The sequence below is a fragment of the Pongo abelii genome, chromosome 13 (assembly GCF_028885655.2).
Source record: "Pongo abelii isolate AG06213 chromosome 13, NHGRI_mPonAbe1-v2.0_pri, whole genome shotgun sequence".
NCBI classification, from domain to species: Eukaryota; Metazoa; Chordata; class Mammalia; order Primates; family Hominidae; genus Pongo; species Pongo abelii.
The window spans coordinates 78,020,426-78,039,121 of record NC_071998.2 but is presented as its reverse complement, the minus strand read 5'-3'; the positions used below and the strand labels follow the sequence as shown (position 1 = coordinate 78,039,121).

General features: G+C 41.1%; 2 protein-coding genes across 4 annotated transcripts in view; both read right to left on the bottom strand.

Annotated features, from left to right (window-relative positions):
* The window catches only part of DAPK1 (death associated protein kinase 1), a 214,207-nt gene that overhangs the window by 168,118 nt on the left and 27,393 nt on the right, over positions 1 to 18,696 (bottom strand). The gene's annotated exons all lie outside the window — the stretch shown is intronic.
* Positions 18,066 to 18,473, bottom strand: LOC112134878 (small ribosomal subunit protein uS14-like). Its single transcript, XM_054521055.2, has one exon. The coding sequence runs from the start codon at positions 18,366 to 18,368 to the stop codon at positions 18,198 to 18,200; it is 171 nt and encodes a 56-aa protein (XP_054377030.1). The 5' UTR covers positions 18,369 to 18,473; the 3' UTR covers positions 18,066 to 18,197.

Here is an 18,696-nt window from a genome sequence, read left to right as displayed (position 1 = left end):
AATCTAGATATTTAAATAGTGAGTCTTTTACATTTTTCCCAAGTTTTTATTACCTTATCCAGCTCACAAACTGTATTGCCAAACAATGCAATGCTTAATAAAGCAACTATTTAGAAAAACCTCAGATAAGGACACATGATTAATTTGCAGAAGTTTCCATGAAATGAAAAAATAATCCTGAGTCATTTTGGCTGATTGTGTTGTTTTTATTAACTACATAAGAATCCACCTATCTACCTCTTCAGAGAACATTTATTAACAATGTATTTTAAAGAAACTGCACTCAAAATGATTCATAGTCATATTCAACTATTATTAGGCAATGGAAATTATGTGTATGAAAAGTGTTCATTTGTAAGTGATAAGCACTGAGAGAAACTCAGACATAGGCCCATTAAGGAGGCCATTATAATTTTGTTTTTGTGTGAAGGTCTCCTTCTTGCCTTTTCTCCTCTACTGTGGTAAGAGCAATTTTCTTATCAGATCATCTGTTTTAGACATTCTTAAGCAGAACTATCACAGCCCCGAAAAGAATTATATGTTGTTTTGCACATAAATGTGAAACCTTAAGTAGCATTTTTATATGTTCTTTTATTTTAACATTGTCTAACTTGCTCTACACAACATATCCCATATTTTAAATCCCTACTTATTAAAATAATTCTTATAAAATGTCCACAAACTTCATTGCAAAAGGAATAAAAATTTGTTTTCTAATGTCACCCATGCAGTCTATAGTACGCTAATTAATGGTAAAAAGACATGCTACCTATGAGCCAAGTTACCAGAACATCTATTTATGATCATGATGCCATTTCATGCACGTCCATGAACTCTGTCCTGGGGAGCGTGAGGCATGCATGCGGGCATCCCATTGCTGAAGGCCCAGTGAGGGTTTCCATATTGACTCCAAAGCCAGACAGATCTGGGCAATGGCAAAGGCATTAATCTCAGACTCAGATAGACTTGAGTTTCCCCTTCTCACTGGCTGTTTGTCTTTAGGCTACTGAGCCACTCAGCCACAGCTTCTTCATCCTTAAAATGGGAATGATCTTTTCTACCTCAGAGGGTTTGGTGAGCCTTCCGTAAGTCACTGAGTGTAAGCCAACCAGTACCATAGGTACTTGGTAAATACTGATTTCTCTTACAAAGCAGAGACCATACATAGGAAAAGTGAGCCAGAATCCCCATGGCACAGGGCAGCTCTGGTAAGGTAAGGAATGATGTGCATGCTGGTTACAGTGTCACACTGAAATGCTGACCACAGGGTCAGGGATGCCTGGCTCACAGCATGACTTTACTCCTTACTCTGTGTCACTGTCAGCAAATCCCTCGATTTCCTCACCTGTAAAATGGGCATGATGGCATCAGCCTCTTAGGGATGTTGTGATGATTCAGAGATGATCTATAAGAAGCAATGCTAAACACTGACACTGTCTGACCTGTCTTCAGTACTCAGGAAATGTTACCTATTATTGTTCATACGGAATTTCCCACCTTAGAAAACTCAGTATTAATCTTTCACTGCTAATCTGGGATTAAATTGAGCTAAATCATTATGAAGTCCTAAAGGTACAGATTAGTAGGAAACTTTGCTGACCCCTAGGAAAAACCCTGTAAGCTATTTTTATCTAAATAAGTCCCTGACTCTTTCTCATCAGAACCGAGGGTTTATAATTCCTGCTGCTGTCATTCTATTTCTTGGAAAATGTATTTTGATTCTGTGTTGCTATCAATACCATTTTCAAGATGAACAAAGGCACTCTGATCTGAGACCCAAACAAACGGGAAAAACATAAATAGGCATGACCTATATAGACATGTGATAGATACAGAACAGGAAAACATGCATCACATTGGGTAATGGTAATGGCTGTACAAGTCACCATAATATCTGTTGCTATATACTACATAAATAGCAGTTCATGAAAACGTATCTTTGAGAAGTTCTACCTCTTCTTAATTGTCTTCAGTTTGAAAATAAGTCTCACATTTCCTCCTCTGCATTTCTCGATTGGTTGACTAGAGTGTTTTTTTCTGAAAGCCACATGATGCTTCTAGTTGGACAGAGTCCAAACTACAACAGCCTATAAAGTCTTTCTTCATCTTTTTTTTTTTTTTTTTTTGAGACAGTCTTGCTCTGTTGCCCAAGCTGGAGTGGAATGGCACCATCTCCACTCACCGCAACCTTTGCCTCTCTGGTTCAAGCAATTCTCATGCCTCAGCCTCCCAAACAACTGGGATTACAGGCACACACCACCATATCCAGCTAATTTTTTGTATTTTCAGTAGAGACAGGGTTTTGTCATGTTGGCGAGGCTGGTCTCAAACTCCTGGCCTCAAGGGATCTGCCCGCCTTGGCCTCCCAAAGTGCTGGTGTTACAGGTGTGAGCCACCATGCCTGGCCCTCCATCATTCTTTAAAGTGCTGACAGAAGAACCACTTACACTCGGTTTGGACATAAACTACATAGGAACAAACAAGCCTTTCCCACCAGTGGAATAAAAGTAGGAACCAATATCCAATGCTTATTAAAAAGATGTTATATTGAATGTTGCAATTTTGTATTTTCTAAGAATGGTTTTGATAATGTGTACAGAATCAATAATATTACTGTTTGAGGAATTGAAGTATTTTCATAAAATGTGATAAAGTACAAGAATGTTCCTGATAATTATTTCAAATTACTTTCATTCCTGTGTGAGGCTTAGATTGGTAAGAAAAACTCAGAACATATTTCTGTGGTGTGTATGTCACAGTCCAGATGAACTCGGGGAAAGAGAAAACAGTTTGGTGTGAGTTTGCTAATTCAACAATTATAGGTCAAGTATATGTCAGCCCTAAAAGTTAAAAGATAATTAGATGCAGGTTCCCTTAAGAGACAGGTAAGTGAGCAACTATGTTGTGGTATGACGTATATAATAATGGAATTATTTACTGTGGTCACACTGATAAGCCTATTATCGGTTATAATCATTTATCTTGGCAGACTGATTTCACAGCTTTCAGGAAAAGGTTACCTAGTAGTTCCCCTTTACTCACAGGGGATCCATTCCAAAACCCCCAGTGGATGTGTCAAACCATGGAAAGTACTGAACACTGTATCTACTACGTTTCTTCCTATATATACATACCTGTGATGAAGTTTAATTTATAAATTAGACATGGTAAGAGATTAACAACCGGCCAGGCACGGCAGCTCATGCCGGTAACCCCAGCACTTTGGGAGGCTGAGGCGAGAGGATTACCTGAGGTTGGGAGTTCGAGACCAGCCTGGCCAACATGGTAAAACGCCATCTCTACTAAAAATACAAAAATTAGCCAGGCATGGTGGCACATGCCTGTAATCCCAGCTACTCAGGGGGCTGAGGCAGGAGAATCGCTTGGGTGCGAGAGGCGAAGGCTGCAGTGAACCGAGATGGTGCCACTGTATTCCAGCCTGGATGACAGAAGGAGACTCTATCTCAAAAAAAAAAAAGAGATTAACAACAATAATTAGTAATAAATACAACAATTATAACAATATACTGTAATAAAAGTCATGTGAATGTGGTCTCTCTCTCTCTCTCTCTCAAAATATCTTCTACCATACATCTTAGCAACCTCAGTAAATAATTTTTTTTCTTTCCTTAAGTCGAGAACTTCCACCTTTTCACTTAAAGGAAGCACTTGACGGCTTCTTTTTGGCACATCCGAATTGCTGGCATCACTACTCTTGGGCTTTGGGGCCATTAAGAAGTAAAATAAGGGTTCCTTGAACACAAGCACTACTAGACTACGACAATTATTGATACGCAGAGGGCTCCTGAGTGGCTAACAGGCAGGGAGTGCAGACAGTCAGCGAATGTAGACAGACATCGTGAATAGCTGGACAAAGGATGCTTCCAATCTCGGATGGCATGAGACAACAGGAGATTTCATTGCTCTCCTCAAAAAGGTGCAAAATTTGGCCGGGCCCGGTGGCTTATGCCTGTAATCCCAGCACTTTGGGAGACCGAGGTGGGCAGATCACCTGAGGTCAGGAGTTCAAGACCAGCCTGGCCAACATGGTTAAACCCTGTCTCTACTAAAAACACAAAAATTAGCCGGATGTGGTGGCAGGCACCCGTAATCCCAGCTACTTGGGAGGCTGAGGCAGGAGAATTGCTTGAACTCGGAAGGCAGAGGTTGCAGTGAGCCGAGATCGTACCACTGTACTCCAGCCTGGGTGACAGAGTGAGACTCTGTCTCAAAAAAAAAAAAAAGGTGAGAAATTTAAAACTTATAAATTGTGTATTTCTGGAATTTTCCATTTAACATTTTCATATCGAGGTTAAATGTGGGTAACTTTAAGCTCAGAAAGCGACACCAAGGATAAGAGAGGACTACTGTACTTACCTTTCACAATCACATAAAACCCATGTCTTAAACTACACATCCGTACATCTTAAACTTCAGTAATTGCTTTAATATAATACAATTATTATCACTTTCAGAAGACTTAATTTAAGCTAACATACAAAGAGTTTTCATAAAATCTACATATATAAGATATATGTAGCATCCATGTTTATACACAATATACGTAGTATGTATTTTTATATATGTAGGCTTTTATGAAGACTCTTTGTATGTTAGCAATAAAATTAATCTTAAATTAGTTTTAATTTAATTTTATATTTTAAACTATATATGTTTAAATATAAATAAAATATTTTAAGATATATTTTAAATATATAAAATCCAGTGGGGCTGTTTAGCAGATCTCTTAGCATTCAAACAAACTTACTGTCTAACAAACACAAAGATTCATCACAGCCAATGACACAAAAACACTTAATTTTTAAAACTCAATAAATTTTTTAAAAGCCAATAAATAGTTTATAAAGCTTAATAATTCATTATGGTTTTGTAATTTAATTTTTTAAGTTACAAGTAACATTTAATGTCAAGCAGATGAGGTTTTGTTTTTTAATCTGTTACAATTTTCTTTTTCATATGCGGGCAATTCCTATGGAATCAGCCAACAAGAAAACAGCTGGGCAGAAAGTCACTCCCATAAATACTGGGTCTCATTTATTTCAGTATTTTAAAAGAACTGTTCAAATTTTTGTTCTAATAACCCGTCTCAAAGACAAATGAACCGTGTTATTGAAGATTTTAGTGGACTTCAGTTAAAGGCCTTACAAAGTGAGAAAATAATAGAATCTTAAGGCGAATGGAAGGATATAGCTTTTATGTATATAACATGAGCACAGATCTGCAAAATAAACCAAAATAGACATCTACACACACTCGGACATCTACAGATATGCTTGGGAAATGACTGAATATTTACAATGATTATCTTTGGGAGTGGAATTTTTGGTGATTTTTTTTCTTCCCAGTTCCCCACCTCCAATGGCCATTATTACTTTGATAATTAAAGAGAAAAATCTTTCTTTAAGAATAAATGGACTCCAAGAGGGCAAACCCCCAAGTCATTCTTTAGTGCCATTATTTGGCTCAATTATTAGACTATACTTCAGTGGGAAATTAACATCTTAAATTTCCTCTGAAAAGATTCCACAACTATTGTCTTGGTGAATTCATTTAAACAATGACATTGAGATTGTAGCTTTAACTTTAATTAGAATCCTTTTGACCTTAAAGTAAAAATGGGAAGATACTGAAGTCTTCAAGCCATCTGCTGAGTTACAAAGCATTTTGGGCCAGTAAAACAACTGTAATTCCTAAGGGATTTTAGATAAAAAGCTGGCAGCCACTACTTTTGTAAATGAGAGCACATTGTGACTCCTCTCAACCCCCCGCTTGCCTCGGGCCCTGCTATCTGATGTTTATAGCTTTAGGGGCTTGATTTTATGAGGATACTCCTTCCTGGGCCTCCGAACCAATCTGTTCCTTACCAAGATTTTCTTCTAACTTCACAGCTGCACACTTCACACCATCTGCTGCTTCCAGAAATCCTTCTCCATTAAGAACAGATGATAAGAAATGCATCCTCGCTGGCATTCTCCAATGCTCCTGCAGACACACTAACGCGTGCACACAGATCATACCATATACGCCACATATATATACCTACACTTACCATGTATGCCGCACACGCTACACATCTACACACATGCCAGATACTCCAGACATGCACACCATATTCCACATACACACACATACACCATGTATGTCACATACTACACACATGCACATCCCATCCAAACTACACATACAAAATACACAAGTATACACACACATACCACATTCACAACACACCACACACGAAACCCCACACCATACCCAGAAACATCTCCCCATACACCCAGCCCATCAAGCAGAGCTGGCTGGCTGCATACACACTACATGATGGGGGATACTGATGCACTACAGAGGGCCTCCAAAACACATGAAAACCTCATAGGGGCTGGATGCGGTGGCTCACGCCTGTAATCCTAGCACTTTGGGAGGCCAAGGCGGGAGGATCACGAGGGCAGGAGTTTGAGACAAGCCTGGCCAACATAGTGAAACCCTGGCTCTACTAAAAATACAAAAAATTAGCCAGGCGTGGTGGCAGGCACCTGTAATCCCAGCTACTTGGGAGGCTGAGGAAGGAGAATCGCTTGAACCCAGGAGGCAGAGCTGCAGTGAGCCAAGATCAGGCCATCGCACTCCAGACTGGGCAACTGTGTGAGACTCCATCTCAAGAAAAAAAAAAAAGAAAACCTCATGTCTCCAATATCAACTTTTTCAAGGTAAAATTTAACCTAAAACAACTATTACTGCTCTGATGGTAGAACTAACACCACTACTCCACTACAAAAATATAAAATAATCAGGTTAATTAAAGTTCTTCCCCATTGTTGAATTTTGAATAAATTTATTGTTACTGTGCCTATTCAAGACAATAAAGAATTTAAATAAGAATAAAATATTCTCAAAGAGAATATAATTTGCCCTAAAGGCAAATAACATAGGAAAAGTAGCTATAAATATGCAAAAGAAACAAGATAATCCTAGTTAAATTTAAGTCTGACATGGGTAGGGGTGGTGGGGTAAATCAGTTCCCTGATTTATTTATTTATGCAACAATAAATAAAGCACTTAAATCAGTATTTTAAGTGCTTTAAGTTTTATTGTGTTATTTATTGGTTAAGTTAAAATTATTATTCCCCAAAAGATTTTTACAATTCCCACATGACTTGCAGATTTTTTAACTAATTGTCAAAATCTTAGGCTCTTGGCTTTCAAAATCAGTACAGACAGATAAAAGCTTTAATTATTTCGCATTTCCCCAGAGGAAAAAGTCGGCCTCATAAACCACATGGGTCACATGCTCATGCACATGGTGTCTTAAAAACACCTTCACTTGCAGATAGGCACCAAGACTTACACCTTCTACCCTCGCCCATCCTGAGAACATGTTTGGGAGCTCTCTGCGCTTTGTGGGTCCAAGAACAAACCAGAAAACCCAGACACCTTACACTAGTACCTCTGCTACATGTCCTTAACCCAGAGGCTGTAGCTTTAGGGAAGGGGCTGTTTTGGGGACACCAAACTGCTCCTGAGCTCCTAGAGCACGCAAGGGCTGATTTGAGCAATATACTAACCTAGAAAACAAGAAAGAACATAAATGAATCAGCTGGCAAGCCCCACTTCACTTGGGAGGGGGAAGAGGCTGGGGAACAGGTATAAATGACCCTCTTTGAAAAATCAAGTATCATTTTGTTTCTCACTACCAAGGTAACAGTCTGCTGTGGAAATTTCAGAAAACCGATGAGCAAATGGAAAATAAAAAGCACCCAGATGTAATCCTTTGCCCAAAGATAAGCACCATGGGCCTTCCGGTTTACATCTGTGTCACCTTTTTTTCCCCTCTTACATACAAACATATTAAGTTGCCTTAACTCTGTGTCTTGGGGGAAGAATATTACTATACTATTGCCTACTTTATTTAAAATAATATGTATTTATCTAATGATTTTGCAAAGAATTTATTTAGAAAGTTTATGAATTGCCATAATCTAAGATATCTTGAATTATGTTCCTATGATAAAGAGAAATAAAATACTGGTGGGCTACATATTTAGGTTAAGTAGGGCAGAGACTAAACTTTCTTGGAGAAAAAAAAATCACATTTATAGACAGTATTACATTAAAGGAACATTATATATTTGATGTCAAAGGAGACCTTCACACATGATAACCCCAAATTAGGATCCCATATAGACCAAGTTTCAAATGTTCAGCTGTTTTTTAATCACACTCAAAGCTTAGCAGGGCTTATAATTTTTATGTAATTCAATATCAAAAGACAGATTAGTTTCCTGTAATATACTAGAATTAAACACTAAAATAAATCTAAAAAACACTAGTGTGATACAGCATGCTCATAAGCATCTCTGGGCTGATTTTCTTCTTGATGATGCCTGGAGAACAGTAATCCCCGTGTCCTTAAAGTGCAGGAAAGGGGGGCTAATGGAAATGCAGTTCTCAAGCCAGAGGTGACACCAGAAACAGGGGCCATTACAATAGACAGAGCTTGGCAGGATTTGCCTGGGGCTAGAAACACACAGAAAACAGAAAAATGGATGGTCTCTGTGTCATCTGTGTATCCATTTCCACCACGGGCTTCAAGAGACTAAGAACTGATGGTGAGGATTTCTCCTTTAATCTTCTGAATAATGCTTTCCAGAAAGTGCTCTTCCTATTGATAAACACATTTGCACACATCAAATCAATTACAGAAAATAAATCAAGAGTCGGACGCGGTGGCTCATCCCTGTAATCCCAGCACTTTAGGAGGCTGAGGCAGGCCGATCACCTGAGGTCAGGAGTTCGAGACCAGCCTGGCCAACATGGCAAAACCCCGTCTCTACTAAAAATACAAAAATTAGCCAGGGTGGTGGCACGTGCCTATAATCACGCTACTTGGGAGGCTGAAGCAGGAGAATTGCTTGAACCTGGGAGGCGGAGGTTGCAGTGAGCCCAGATCGTGCCACTACACTGCAGTCTGGGTGACAGAGCGAGACTCCATATCAAAAAAAAAAAAAAAGAAAAGAAATCAAGAAAGGACACCTCACACTTTAAAAATAAGGGCATCTAACAGGAAGGCATTTAAACCATTCACTCTACCTGTCCCGACAGTGCTTACCTAACAAGAACACTGCAGATGCATAAAGTGATTTTTGCTGATCCTCAGGTTGGAAATGGAATCCCAACTAAGGCATCCTACTAATAACTCAAAATAAACTGAATGGAAAGTAAACATCTATGGAGTATCTGCCTGGGAATCAGCATTGTATGTAGGGCCTTCAAAGATCCAATGAAACGTCCAGTGTGGTACCCCTGCCCTTGAGAGCAATGATTGGGAGAGGCAGAAATTGTCAATTTCAAAATTGCCAAGCCAAACCAATTGGAACAGCATGGCAGCATTTAAAAAAAAAAAAAAAAAAACCTGTCAAAATAAGCCAACCGCATTTTGGCCATATGTGTGGCATATCGCACATTGCACATATACTGAAAAGTATGCCTAATGTTTACCATGCATTTTTTCCTAAGAATTCATGGCAGCTTGCAAAATTAAAAAAAAAATCTCCCAATAAATTGGAATAATAATTCCCACAGGATCACAGTCTAAGAAAAGTGTTTTTAAAATTGCAAAGCATTATGCAAATGTATAATTAAATGGGCCTAAAGGACAGGAACCTGAGAACTGCTGTTAGAAAATGAGTGGACACGGCCAGGTGCAGTGGCTCACGCCTGTAATCCTAGCACTCTGGGAGGCCATGGTGGGCGGATCACCTGAGGTCAGGGGTTCGAGACCAGCCTGGCCAACATGGCGAAACCCCATCTCTACTCAAAATACAAAAATTAGCCAGGCGTGGAGGCATATGCCTGTAATCCCAGATATTCGGAAGGCTGAGGCAGGAGAATCGCTTAAGCCAGAGAGGCAGAGGTTGCAGTGAGCCCAGATCACGCCACTGCACTCCAGCCTGGGTGACAGAGTGAGACTCCATCTCAAAAAGGGCAGGGCAGGGCAGGAAAAGAAAAGGAGTGGACACATGGACCAATTAGAAATTGTTCCTATCATAAAAAATTTCTTTGATTGTCAAAAGGTTCCACACTGGTCCTTCAGGTAGCAGGCTGCCTATGTCTTTCAAAGCTCCAGGAGCCTTCTCTGCTTATCTCTGCTCCCCAGTGGTGGCTAGCACCCCACAGGAGCAGGTGCCTTCCAGCCTGAGTTGGCCTGCAGTCTGGGACCTGTCCACCTGGCTGGTGCTGCCTGTGAACACATGAACACTCCTTCTCCTGCCCCTGGATGCGGTCTGAGAGAACATAAATGTGTTGCAAAAGTTAAAGATGTCAAAGACTTCAGCAACTTTACTTTCACAATACTGGTCTGGTGCCTAAGCACTGATAAATGTAGTTCTCCCAACAGTTTCTCAAAGACTGCATTACTTTATGGACAATTTCATTCTTTTATTTTTACATACAGATATGCATACATATATACACACACACGTGTATATATATTTTATGTGCATGTACACAAAATTTACAATGTGTGTGTGCATATACAGGCACACATATTTTTTTAAGCCAGGCCTTAATTACATTATATCATTCTGCTTGTTCCTATCTGCTTTTAACTCCCACCTTTTATTCCATTCAGGAAATGAAAATATTCCACACCCTTCAGACTATGCCTAATCAACAGTGGAAATAAAAGCAACCTATTGTTGAAATGTACTAACATCTGCAACTTATTCTGAAATACAGCAAAACTGAGATGGACAGATGATTGTACAGAGAGGCAATAAAGGAAATGTGGCAAAATGTTAGTAATTACAGACTCTGGGTGGAGGGCAAATTGGTGTTTCCTGTACAGTTCTACCAACTTCTCTGTATATTTAAAATTTTCGTAATAAAATGTTGGAAGAAAAGAGGAAGAGGTTAGAAGAGGAGACATGAGGTTTTTCTTCTCTCAAAGCATCAGCTGGCTCTATTATGAACGCCTGGCTCCATGTATTCAACAGTTTACACATTTCTTTCATTGTCTAGCATTTTCAGTTTTGCATAGGGGGTATAAAAATGCTATCAAAATAAGAATTGTTACATTATAATATACATGAAATGAATACATTTTAGATTTTAGAATTTTCTTAAAAAACACAGGATAAAGGCACAACATGCCTACCCTAATGATACAAACCAGGGGTCAGCAAACTTTCTGCAAAAGGTTAGAGGATAAATATTCTCAGGTTTGAGGGCCACATGGTCTCTGTCACCGTGACTCAACTCTGCCGCTGCTATGCAAAAGCAACCAGAAACCAAACAAATGGGCATGGGTGTGTTCCAGTAAAACTTTATTTATGAATACTAAAATCTGAATCTCATATAATTTTCATGTGGCACAAAATACTGTTTTTTTAAAAATCTTTTCCAATCATTTAAAAATGTAAAAACAATTCTTAGCAGAAGGACTCTATAAAAATACAGTGGGCCAGATTTGGCCTTGGAGTTATAGTTTACTGACCCTTGAAGTAAACCATAGGGCCTTGGCAATGTGTGGCACCAGTTAATCATGGCACTGTGTGATTGCCAACATGAGGAAATCAAAGAGTGGCATTAATCCCAATTTGGCCAGAAAGAAGAGATCGAGCCTAGCTCAGCACTAAGGCCTGTTCAGGAACGTGTTTGTTAGTAATGATGATGCCTCTTAAAAGGCAAAACCAAGAGTCAGGCCCATAAGCATTAAGCATTTCCTAGAACACATTAATATCAGCCCAGGGGGCACATGGAGGGAAAACTACTGCACAATAAGGAGGCCCTTGGGGATTTCTCTGAACTCATCCCCACCTCTCAGACTTGCCTCTCTTCCTGCATTCCAATATTCTCTAATATTCTGTGGACATTCCTTTATGTTCACAGGAAACAATAAGGCATAATAGTTGAACTTTCAGGCAACCAGCCTTTTAAGCTATATACAATAGACAGCACCTGTATGAAATCCTGGGCATAATTCTGCTTGTGACAGTTCAATGCCCTACACTGGGGAGAGGACTGTTTTTTCTCAGCATTACACTTAAGTGACAGCTCCTCTGCCTTTTTCTACTCATCCTCAGGTCAATATTGCGGCACAGGTTTGCACCAGTCTGAGATACTCCAGTCTTTGCTGTGCAGTGAATGCTCTCTCACCCCCAACTTCTCCCTTCACCACCTACAAAGGCTTCCTAACTATTCTTCTTTCTATTTATTCTGGTTCCCCAAATTACAAAGTATACTCTATGAAGAAAACATAGGAAAGCCCCAAGGGAAAAATCACGTCCATTTTCAAATATCATTTCTTCTTTGAATGACCAGGCCAGAGGCTGGTGGGACCAGTAATGAACTCCAGCCAGCTACTGGCAGTAAACATCGGGCGTGGATAGAAGACCAGCCCTCTAGTCAGAGGGGACTCACGCACAAGCTATGACCCACACTGCAGTGGAAACGAAAAGCTCGCTGAGCCCACTGCGTGCAACAATGCAATGATCAGAGCATTTTTTCCTTAAATAATATTTTTGACATAGATCACTCCCCCTAGCCCCTTCTCACTCCAGAGAAGGAATTAGATAGATACTTTAAAATATATCCATGCTTCCACTTGACTATCCAAAGGGTAAGCATTTCCTAAATTCACTGGTCTCTGTTTTTAAAAGGCCTGATGCTAATGCTCGGCTCACAGCTGCTCCATCCTCCCGGGAAAGGAAGTTACTTAAAATCTCCTTTGAAGAAGAGACCTGCATGAATATGGAGAGGTCACTGGTCTGGCCCCAATGACTACCTTTGTTCCAGGGAGGATGACCTTCAAAGGGGCCCTTGGGGGTTTCTTTGGATGTTTGTTCCCACCTGTGACAAGGAGGCTCCCCTCTGTGCATCCCTCATGTGGCTCCAGCACATGAAACCCCAATGTCACAAAGGGAAATTGGCTCAGTCTGTCCCATAATGTCAGAATTCCCTAGATGGTGGGGTTTAAAAATTAAATAGCATGTCTCTCTTTCTAAAGAACCAACTTCATATTCCTCAAACAGAAAGAAATTATTCTGAAATTTCTGAAGAAATACAGTGGATAAAAGAACTTTTCATCCATTATTAAATCTAAAAGGGAGTGCATGGGGCTGCATATTAACTTCCTCTTCCAATTTCAAAACGGGTTAAGGAAAGTAGACGTAAGATTTGACCCTTGGAGACACTGAGGTTGTTAATGTGCTTAATATAAATTCTCCTTACAAAACAGACTTGAAATTAACTTGCACATTTAAAATCAAGCTACCCTACAGAGGGCTAGATGTAGGAACTGGTAATACAGCCTGTGTTGGTTAGGCAGTGTCTTTGAGATAATACTAAAAGTTACAAGATCTCTCAACTGCTTCCCCAGGACTTCTGACGACCAAATCAAAGTGGCAGGCTCAGGATCAGTTATTCCTCACATTCTGGAAAACATTCTAAGTTACCATGAGTGGAATAATAACAATAGAACATAATGGGAACCATGTAAGTTCTCATTGGGGAAAAGAGAGGGGCAAGATTAGGCTGTGCTTTTTCCATTCCAAATCCCAGAGGGAGAAAGCCTAAATAATAAAAACAGCACTGCGTTGAGGACTTAGGCACATTCTCTCATTTCATCTGCACAGATATCTAAGGAAGTTCTCATTATCTTAATGAGGAAGCAGGGGTTCTGAGAAGCTCAGGCGGCATTAGGGAAGTTAGGGAGGCATCAGCTCCTCCTCTGCACCAAGCATTCTTATGAATCCCAAATTTAAAGGGCCAGAGGTGAGTAGGAGGAAATTTAGAGCAGATGACCACAGAACAACAGAACAGGTCTGACCTGCTCTAGGGGCAGATGACAGGGACTCGCCTCCCAGCATTCTCCCAGCCTAGCCTGAGCCCCGTGGGTCTGGTGGCTTCTTTGCTCCAGGCAGCCTCAATGCAATCAAGGGTCCTTGCAGATAAAGGAATGTCCACTGCATCCTATGTACTGTTAAAGCTCTGTCCCCTCCTGTGCAACCTGGGCCTTCCCTCCACCTTTGCAGCCAAGAAATAAACACAAACTGATAATCCAAAGACCGTGCCATGCATCCCCCAGAGCATGTGGTATACACTCCATAACTTTTTACTGAGCATCTACTATATGTCAGGCACTGTTGTAGATGCTCAGGATAAAACAGACACCAACTCTCCTCAAAGAGTCACAGAATAAATGATACCCTTAATTTTTAATTTAAAAGATAAATTAGTAAGATTATGTTAGAAATACCTTAGAAACTACTAGGTACTAGTGTTACTGGCAGCGAATCTGTATGGGTCTGCAGCAACCTCAATTCTTTTCTCCTCAAAAGAAAGAATTCGACCAAGGGGGCCTAAGGCAGAAGAAGAGACTGAGGCAAGTTTTAGAGCAGGAGTGAAAGCTTATTAAAAAGCGCTAGAGCAGAAATGAAAGGAAGTAAAGTACACTTGGAAGAGGGCCCAGGAGACGACTTGAGAGATCAAGTACGCGGTTTAACATTTTGACTTGGGGTTTTACATGTTGTCATACTTCTGGAGTCTTGTGCCCCTTCTGCCCTGATTCTTCCCTTGGGGTGGCTGTCTGCATGCTCAGTGGCCTGCCAGCACCTGGGAGGTGAGCAAACACAGTGTGTTTACTGGAATCATACACATGCTCCCTTGAAGCATTCTTCCCTTACCAGTCGAATGTCCCTGGAAGGTCATATACTAGGGTATACAGTGTGGCAGAAAATGGGGTATGGTGTGAGGTTGGAGGTGATTTTTTTTTTTTTTTTTTTTTGAGACAGAGTCTTGCTCTGTCACCCAGGCTGGAGTGCAGTGGCGCGATCTCGGTTCACTGCAACCTCCACCTCCTGGGTTCAAGAAATTCGCCTGCCTCAGCCTCCCGAGTAGCTGGGAGTACAGGTGCACACCACCACACCCAGCTAGTTTTTTTGTATTTTTAGTAGACATGGGGTTTCACCGTGTTGCCCAGGCCTGAGCTCAGGAGTTGGAGGTGATTTTTATAGGGAGGTCAGTTTGGCTTCACTGAGAAAGCGACATCTGAACAAACGCTGCAGGAGATGAAAGTTAGCTTTGTGGCTCTCTGGGGCAAGAGCATTCCAGGAAGAGGGATTAGAAAAGGCACGGTAGGCCGGGCGTGGTGGCTCACGCCTGTAATCCCAGCACTTTGGGAGGCCGAGGCGGGTGGATCACCTGAGGTCGGGAGCTCGAGACCAGCCTGGCCAACGTGGCGAAACCCCATCTCTACTAAAAATACAAAAATTAGCTGGGAGTGGTGACGTGCACCTGTAATCCCAGCTACTCGGGAGGCTGAGGCAGGAGAATCGCTTGAACCCAGGAGGTGGAGGTTGCAGTGAGCTGAGACATCACCATTGCACTTCAGCCTGGGCAACAAGAGAGAAATTTTGTCTCAAAAAAAAAAAAAAAAAGAAAGAAAAGAAAACGCACTGTAACAATAAGCTTCCAAATGGATACGGCATTAAGGTGCTTACGTACGCTCAAGTTATCTCAAGTCTGATTCACATCGGCAAGTGTTTAAAGTTGCTGCTCTCTCACAATACATTAGTATCAGTGTCAATGCAAGTGGCTTGGTGCACAGAATTCAAACTACCTATATATATGTATTGGTGTATGAAATATTGTGGGATGCATGTGTGCAATCAGAAGGTTTCTGAAATTTAATTTTCCATTTCAAAGTCAGTAGAAAGGAGGATTAATGACTTTGGCATTTTGGTCAGCAAACAATTGTTCGCAGACAAGGTCTCAGCCATAAGATTGCTTCCCATCCTAGGATTTTCTCCTGGCTTAATGTGTGTGCTTCGAAGAAGTATTTTAAATGTCACTTGCAAAAAGAGGAGGATGTGAAATAAACACCTGGGAAGAGTCCCAATAATCTGGCCAGTAACAGTTCAGAAAGAAGCTCAGTGTTTGGAAACTGTCCAAAGAAAACATTAGGCTTGTGTTTTGATATATGCGTTAATGGAAGACAATTTTGCACACACACCTATTTAAGTGATGTTTAAAGGCTTTGGGGATCTTTTGCCAGCTCACCTTCCTGATAGACCTAGATGCAGAAAGCATCTAACTCCAGGAACGGACCTCACCTCAGCGGCAGCAAGCTCTATTTTGTGCTCTGCTGGAGCCAGCTTGGCCAGCCCTGGCATTCCCTGTACAGCGCATGGTCATCCGTGTAAGGCTGGTGAGTAACAATGGAAGCAGAAACGTTCCTGTGGCATGGAGTTGCTGTTTCTAGACTTGCAGATCCAGCAGGCTGCAAAGACTATTGGGCCTGAGAGGAAAGAATCAGTGTCAGAGACCCAAGAAGCCCATCTCCTCCAAGCCCCTCAACCTAGAGCAGAGGATGTGAAAGCAAGCGATTAGCCCAAGGACGTACAATGCTCAAGAGCACATAAGTCAAGGGCAAAAGCTGAGTGTCTTCAATGCCACCCTTGGGTGGTTTTACAGTCCCTGGGAGACCAACACCTAAAAAGGCAGAGTGAATCTCTACACCAGGCTTTGCTCTTACAGAATGTTTAAGGAATTTTGTTTCCATCAGCTAAATAATCACAACTAACAATGTCATGGGTCTTTCACCTTCAGGTGTCCTCTTTCACAGTCAAAGGCCCTGAGCAACTGGTTCTTTCTTCCCCTTCCTTCTTGGCCCCCACTGCTAATGGGAAGAAATTCTGTCTTACAATCCTCCAACTGTTTTTGAAGTAGAAACAGCATATGGGGATGGTTTTGTTTGGGTTCTGAGTTTTCAGAGAAGTCCTTATAACATGACTAATTGGCATCAACATCAAAGAAGGTATGTTGTTCACCAGAGAGAGGAGAGAATAACCAAGGATGGCTGAATGGTTAGCTGTCAATCAGACTTGGGCACGGTGACACCACCACTACCATCTCATCACCATAAAGGACCACTCAGTACACGATTATACAGGATGACTTGGGGGATGCTGCCCAAAAAGCTTTGCCCTCAAAAAAAAATACCAAATATACCTGGTTAGAATCACAGTGATTCTCTAGAAAGCTTCCCATAGACTAGGCGAGGGAAATAGAATACCAGGAAGGCATTGGAAAAATCCAAATGTCATTCAGTTGGTGAGTGAATAGACTGTAGCATATTCATACAACAGAAAACTCAGCAATAAAAAAAGAGATGAACTATTAACGTAGACAGCAATGTGGATGAATTACAAATGTGTGATGCTAGCCAAACTTAAAAGGTATATACGCCATGATTCTATTTCTGCGTCTGTCTTGAAAAGGAGACACTGCAAGAACAGAAAACTGACAGTGGTTGCCAGATGAAGGGAGGTGGGGAGCATTAACTCTAATACACACGTGGAAATTTAGGAGATTATGAACTATTGTATGTCCTGATTGCAGTAGTAGTTCCATGACTATGCATTTGTTAAAACTCAGAATTGCATATTACAAGGTGTGAATGTTACTGAACACAAACTATACCTTTTTTCCTTCTGTTTTTTTTTTTTTTTTTAATTGTAGAGACAGGGTCTTGCTACATTGCCAAGGCTGAATTCCTGGCTGTAAGCGATCCTCTTGCCTCAGTCTCCCAAAGTGCTAGGATTACAGGCATGAGACATCACTCCTAGCATATAAATTATACCTTTAGAAGGAGCCAAAAAATCTAGTAGAAATCAATAAAAGAGCAAAACCCAACAAAAATTTTAAATATTTACTGTTTCTTGGTAAATTTAATATTTTAAAAACAAACTTAAAGGGATACTCGATCTGCAGGCCTATAGCTCAACTAACTATTAAGCCTGGTCATGAGCTTCAGAGCAACTGAGCCCTCACCACAGGCAGAAGGCAAGAGGGAGAGGAAATTAAGCTCCTCAGACATCCAGCACCTGCCCCATGATGGGTGCGAGGAGCTGGGAGCAGCCACAGTGCCAGGTCTGAGAGAGCTCACAGTGGGAAGAGAGAGGAAAACATAGAGGAGGTGGAACCGAGGCCCTCAGCCCTAACAGGGCTGCTCTGACCAAAAGAACCGCCTCAGGTTCTTTTTGGAAACTGACATTTTGGCCTACATTTATTCAACACATTTTTTTTGTTGTCGTTTTTTCAAATGTTTATTTTATGTACAAAGAACTATCATGGGTTTTCATTCAGTAGATGCCTTGGATAATCCTTTGAAGGAAGATCATTTAGTCCAACTTAATGAAACCGATATCCTTCGTGTACTGATGGAAACACTGGCGGCACATATTGAGGCCATATTTCCGGATCAGACCGTGCCAGTTTGAACAGACGCAACAAGAGCGAGAACCCTGGCCGAATTTTTGCGGGTGGCTCCAGTACAGCTGCTGGTGACCCATCTTGCTCTCAGGAATGCAACGACGTAAAAGCAAGAAGCTCTATTCAACGCATGTTTTAGGTAAGCACTGCATTGGGCAGGGTGAAAAACAGATGCAGAAAGTTCTGGTACTCATCCAAACACACAGGAAGACACAGTCTTCCACCCAACTGTTTGCACAGGGTCATCCACAGGCTCCCGAGGGGTACAAGGGACCCCAGGGAGACCTCAGGGTGCACCGTTCACACTGTTCGGTTTTTGTTTTTGTTTTTAATCTTTTTATTTCCATAAGTTATTGGGGAACAGGTGGTGTTCAGTTACATGAGCAAGTTCTTTAGTGTGGATCTGTG

What these genes read in the sequence shown, in the direction of transcription:
- LOC112134878 (XM_054521055.2), bottom strand. Translation starts at nt 18,368, where the DNA reads ATGGGTCACCAGCAGCTGTACTGGAGCCACCCGCAAAAATTCGGCCAG.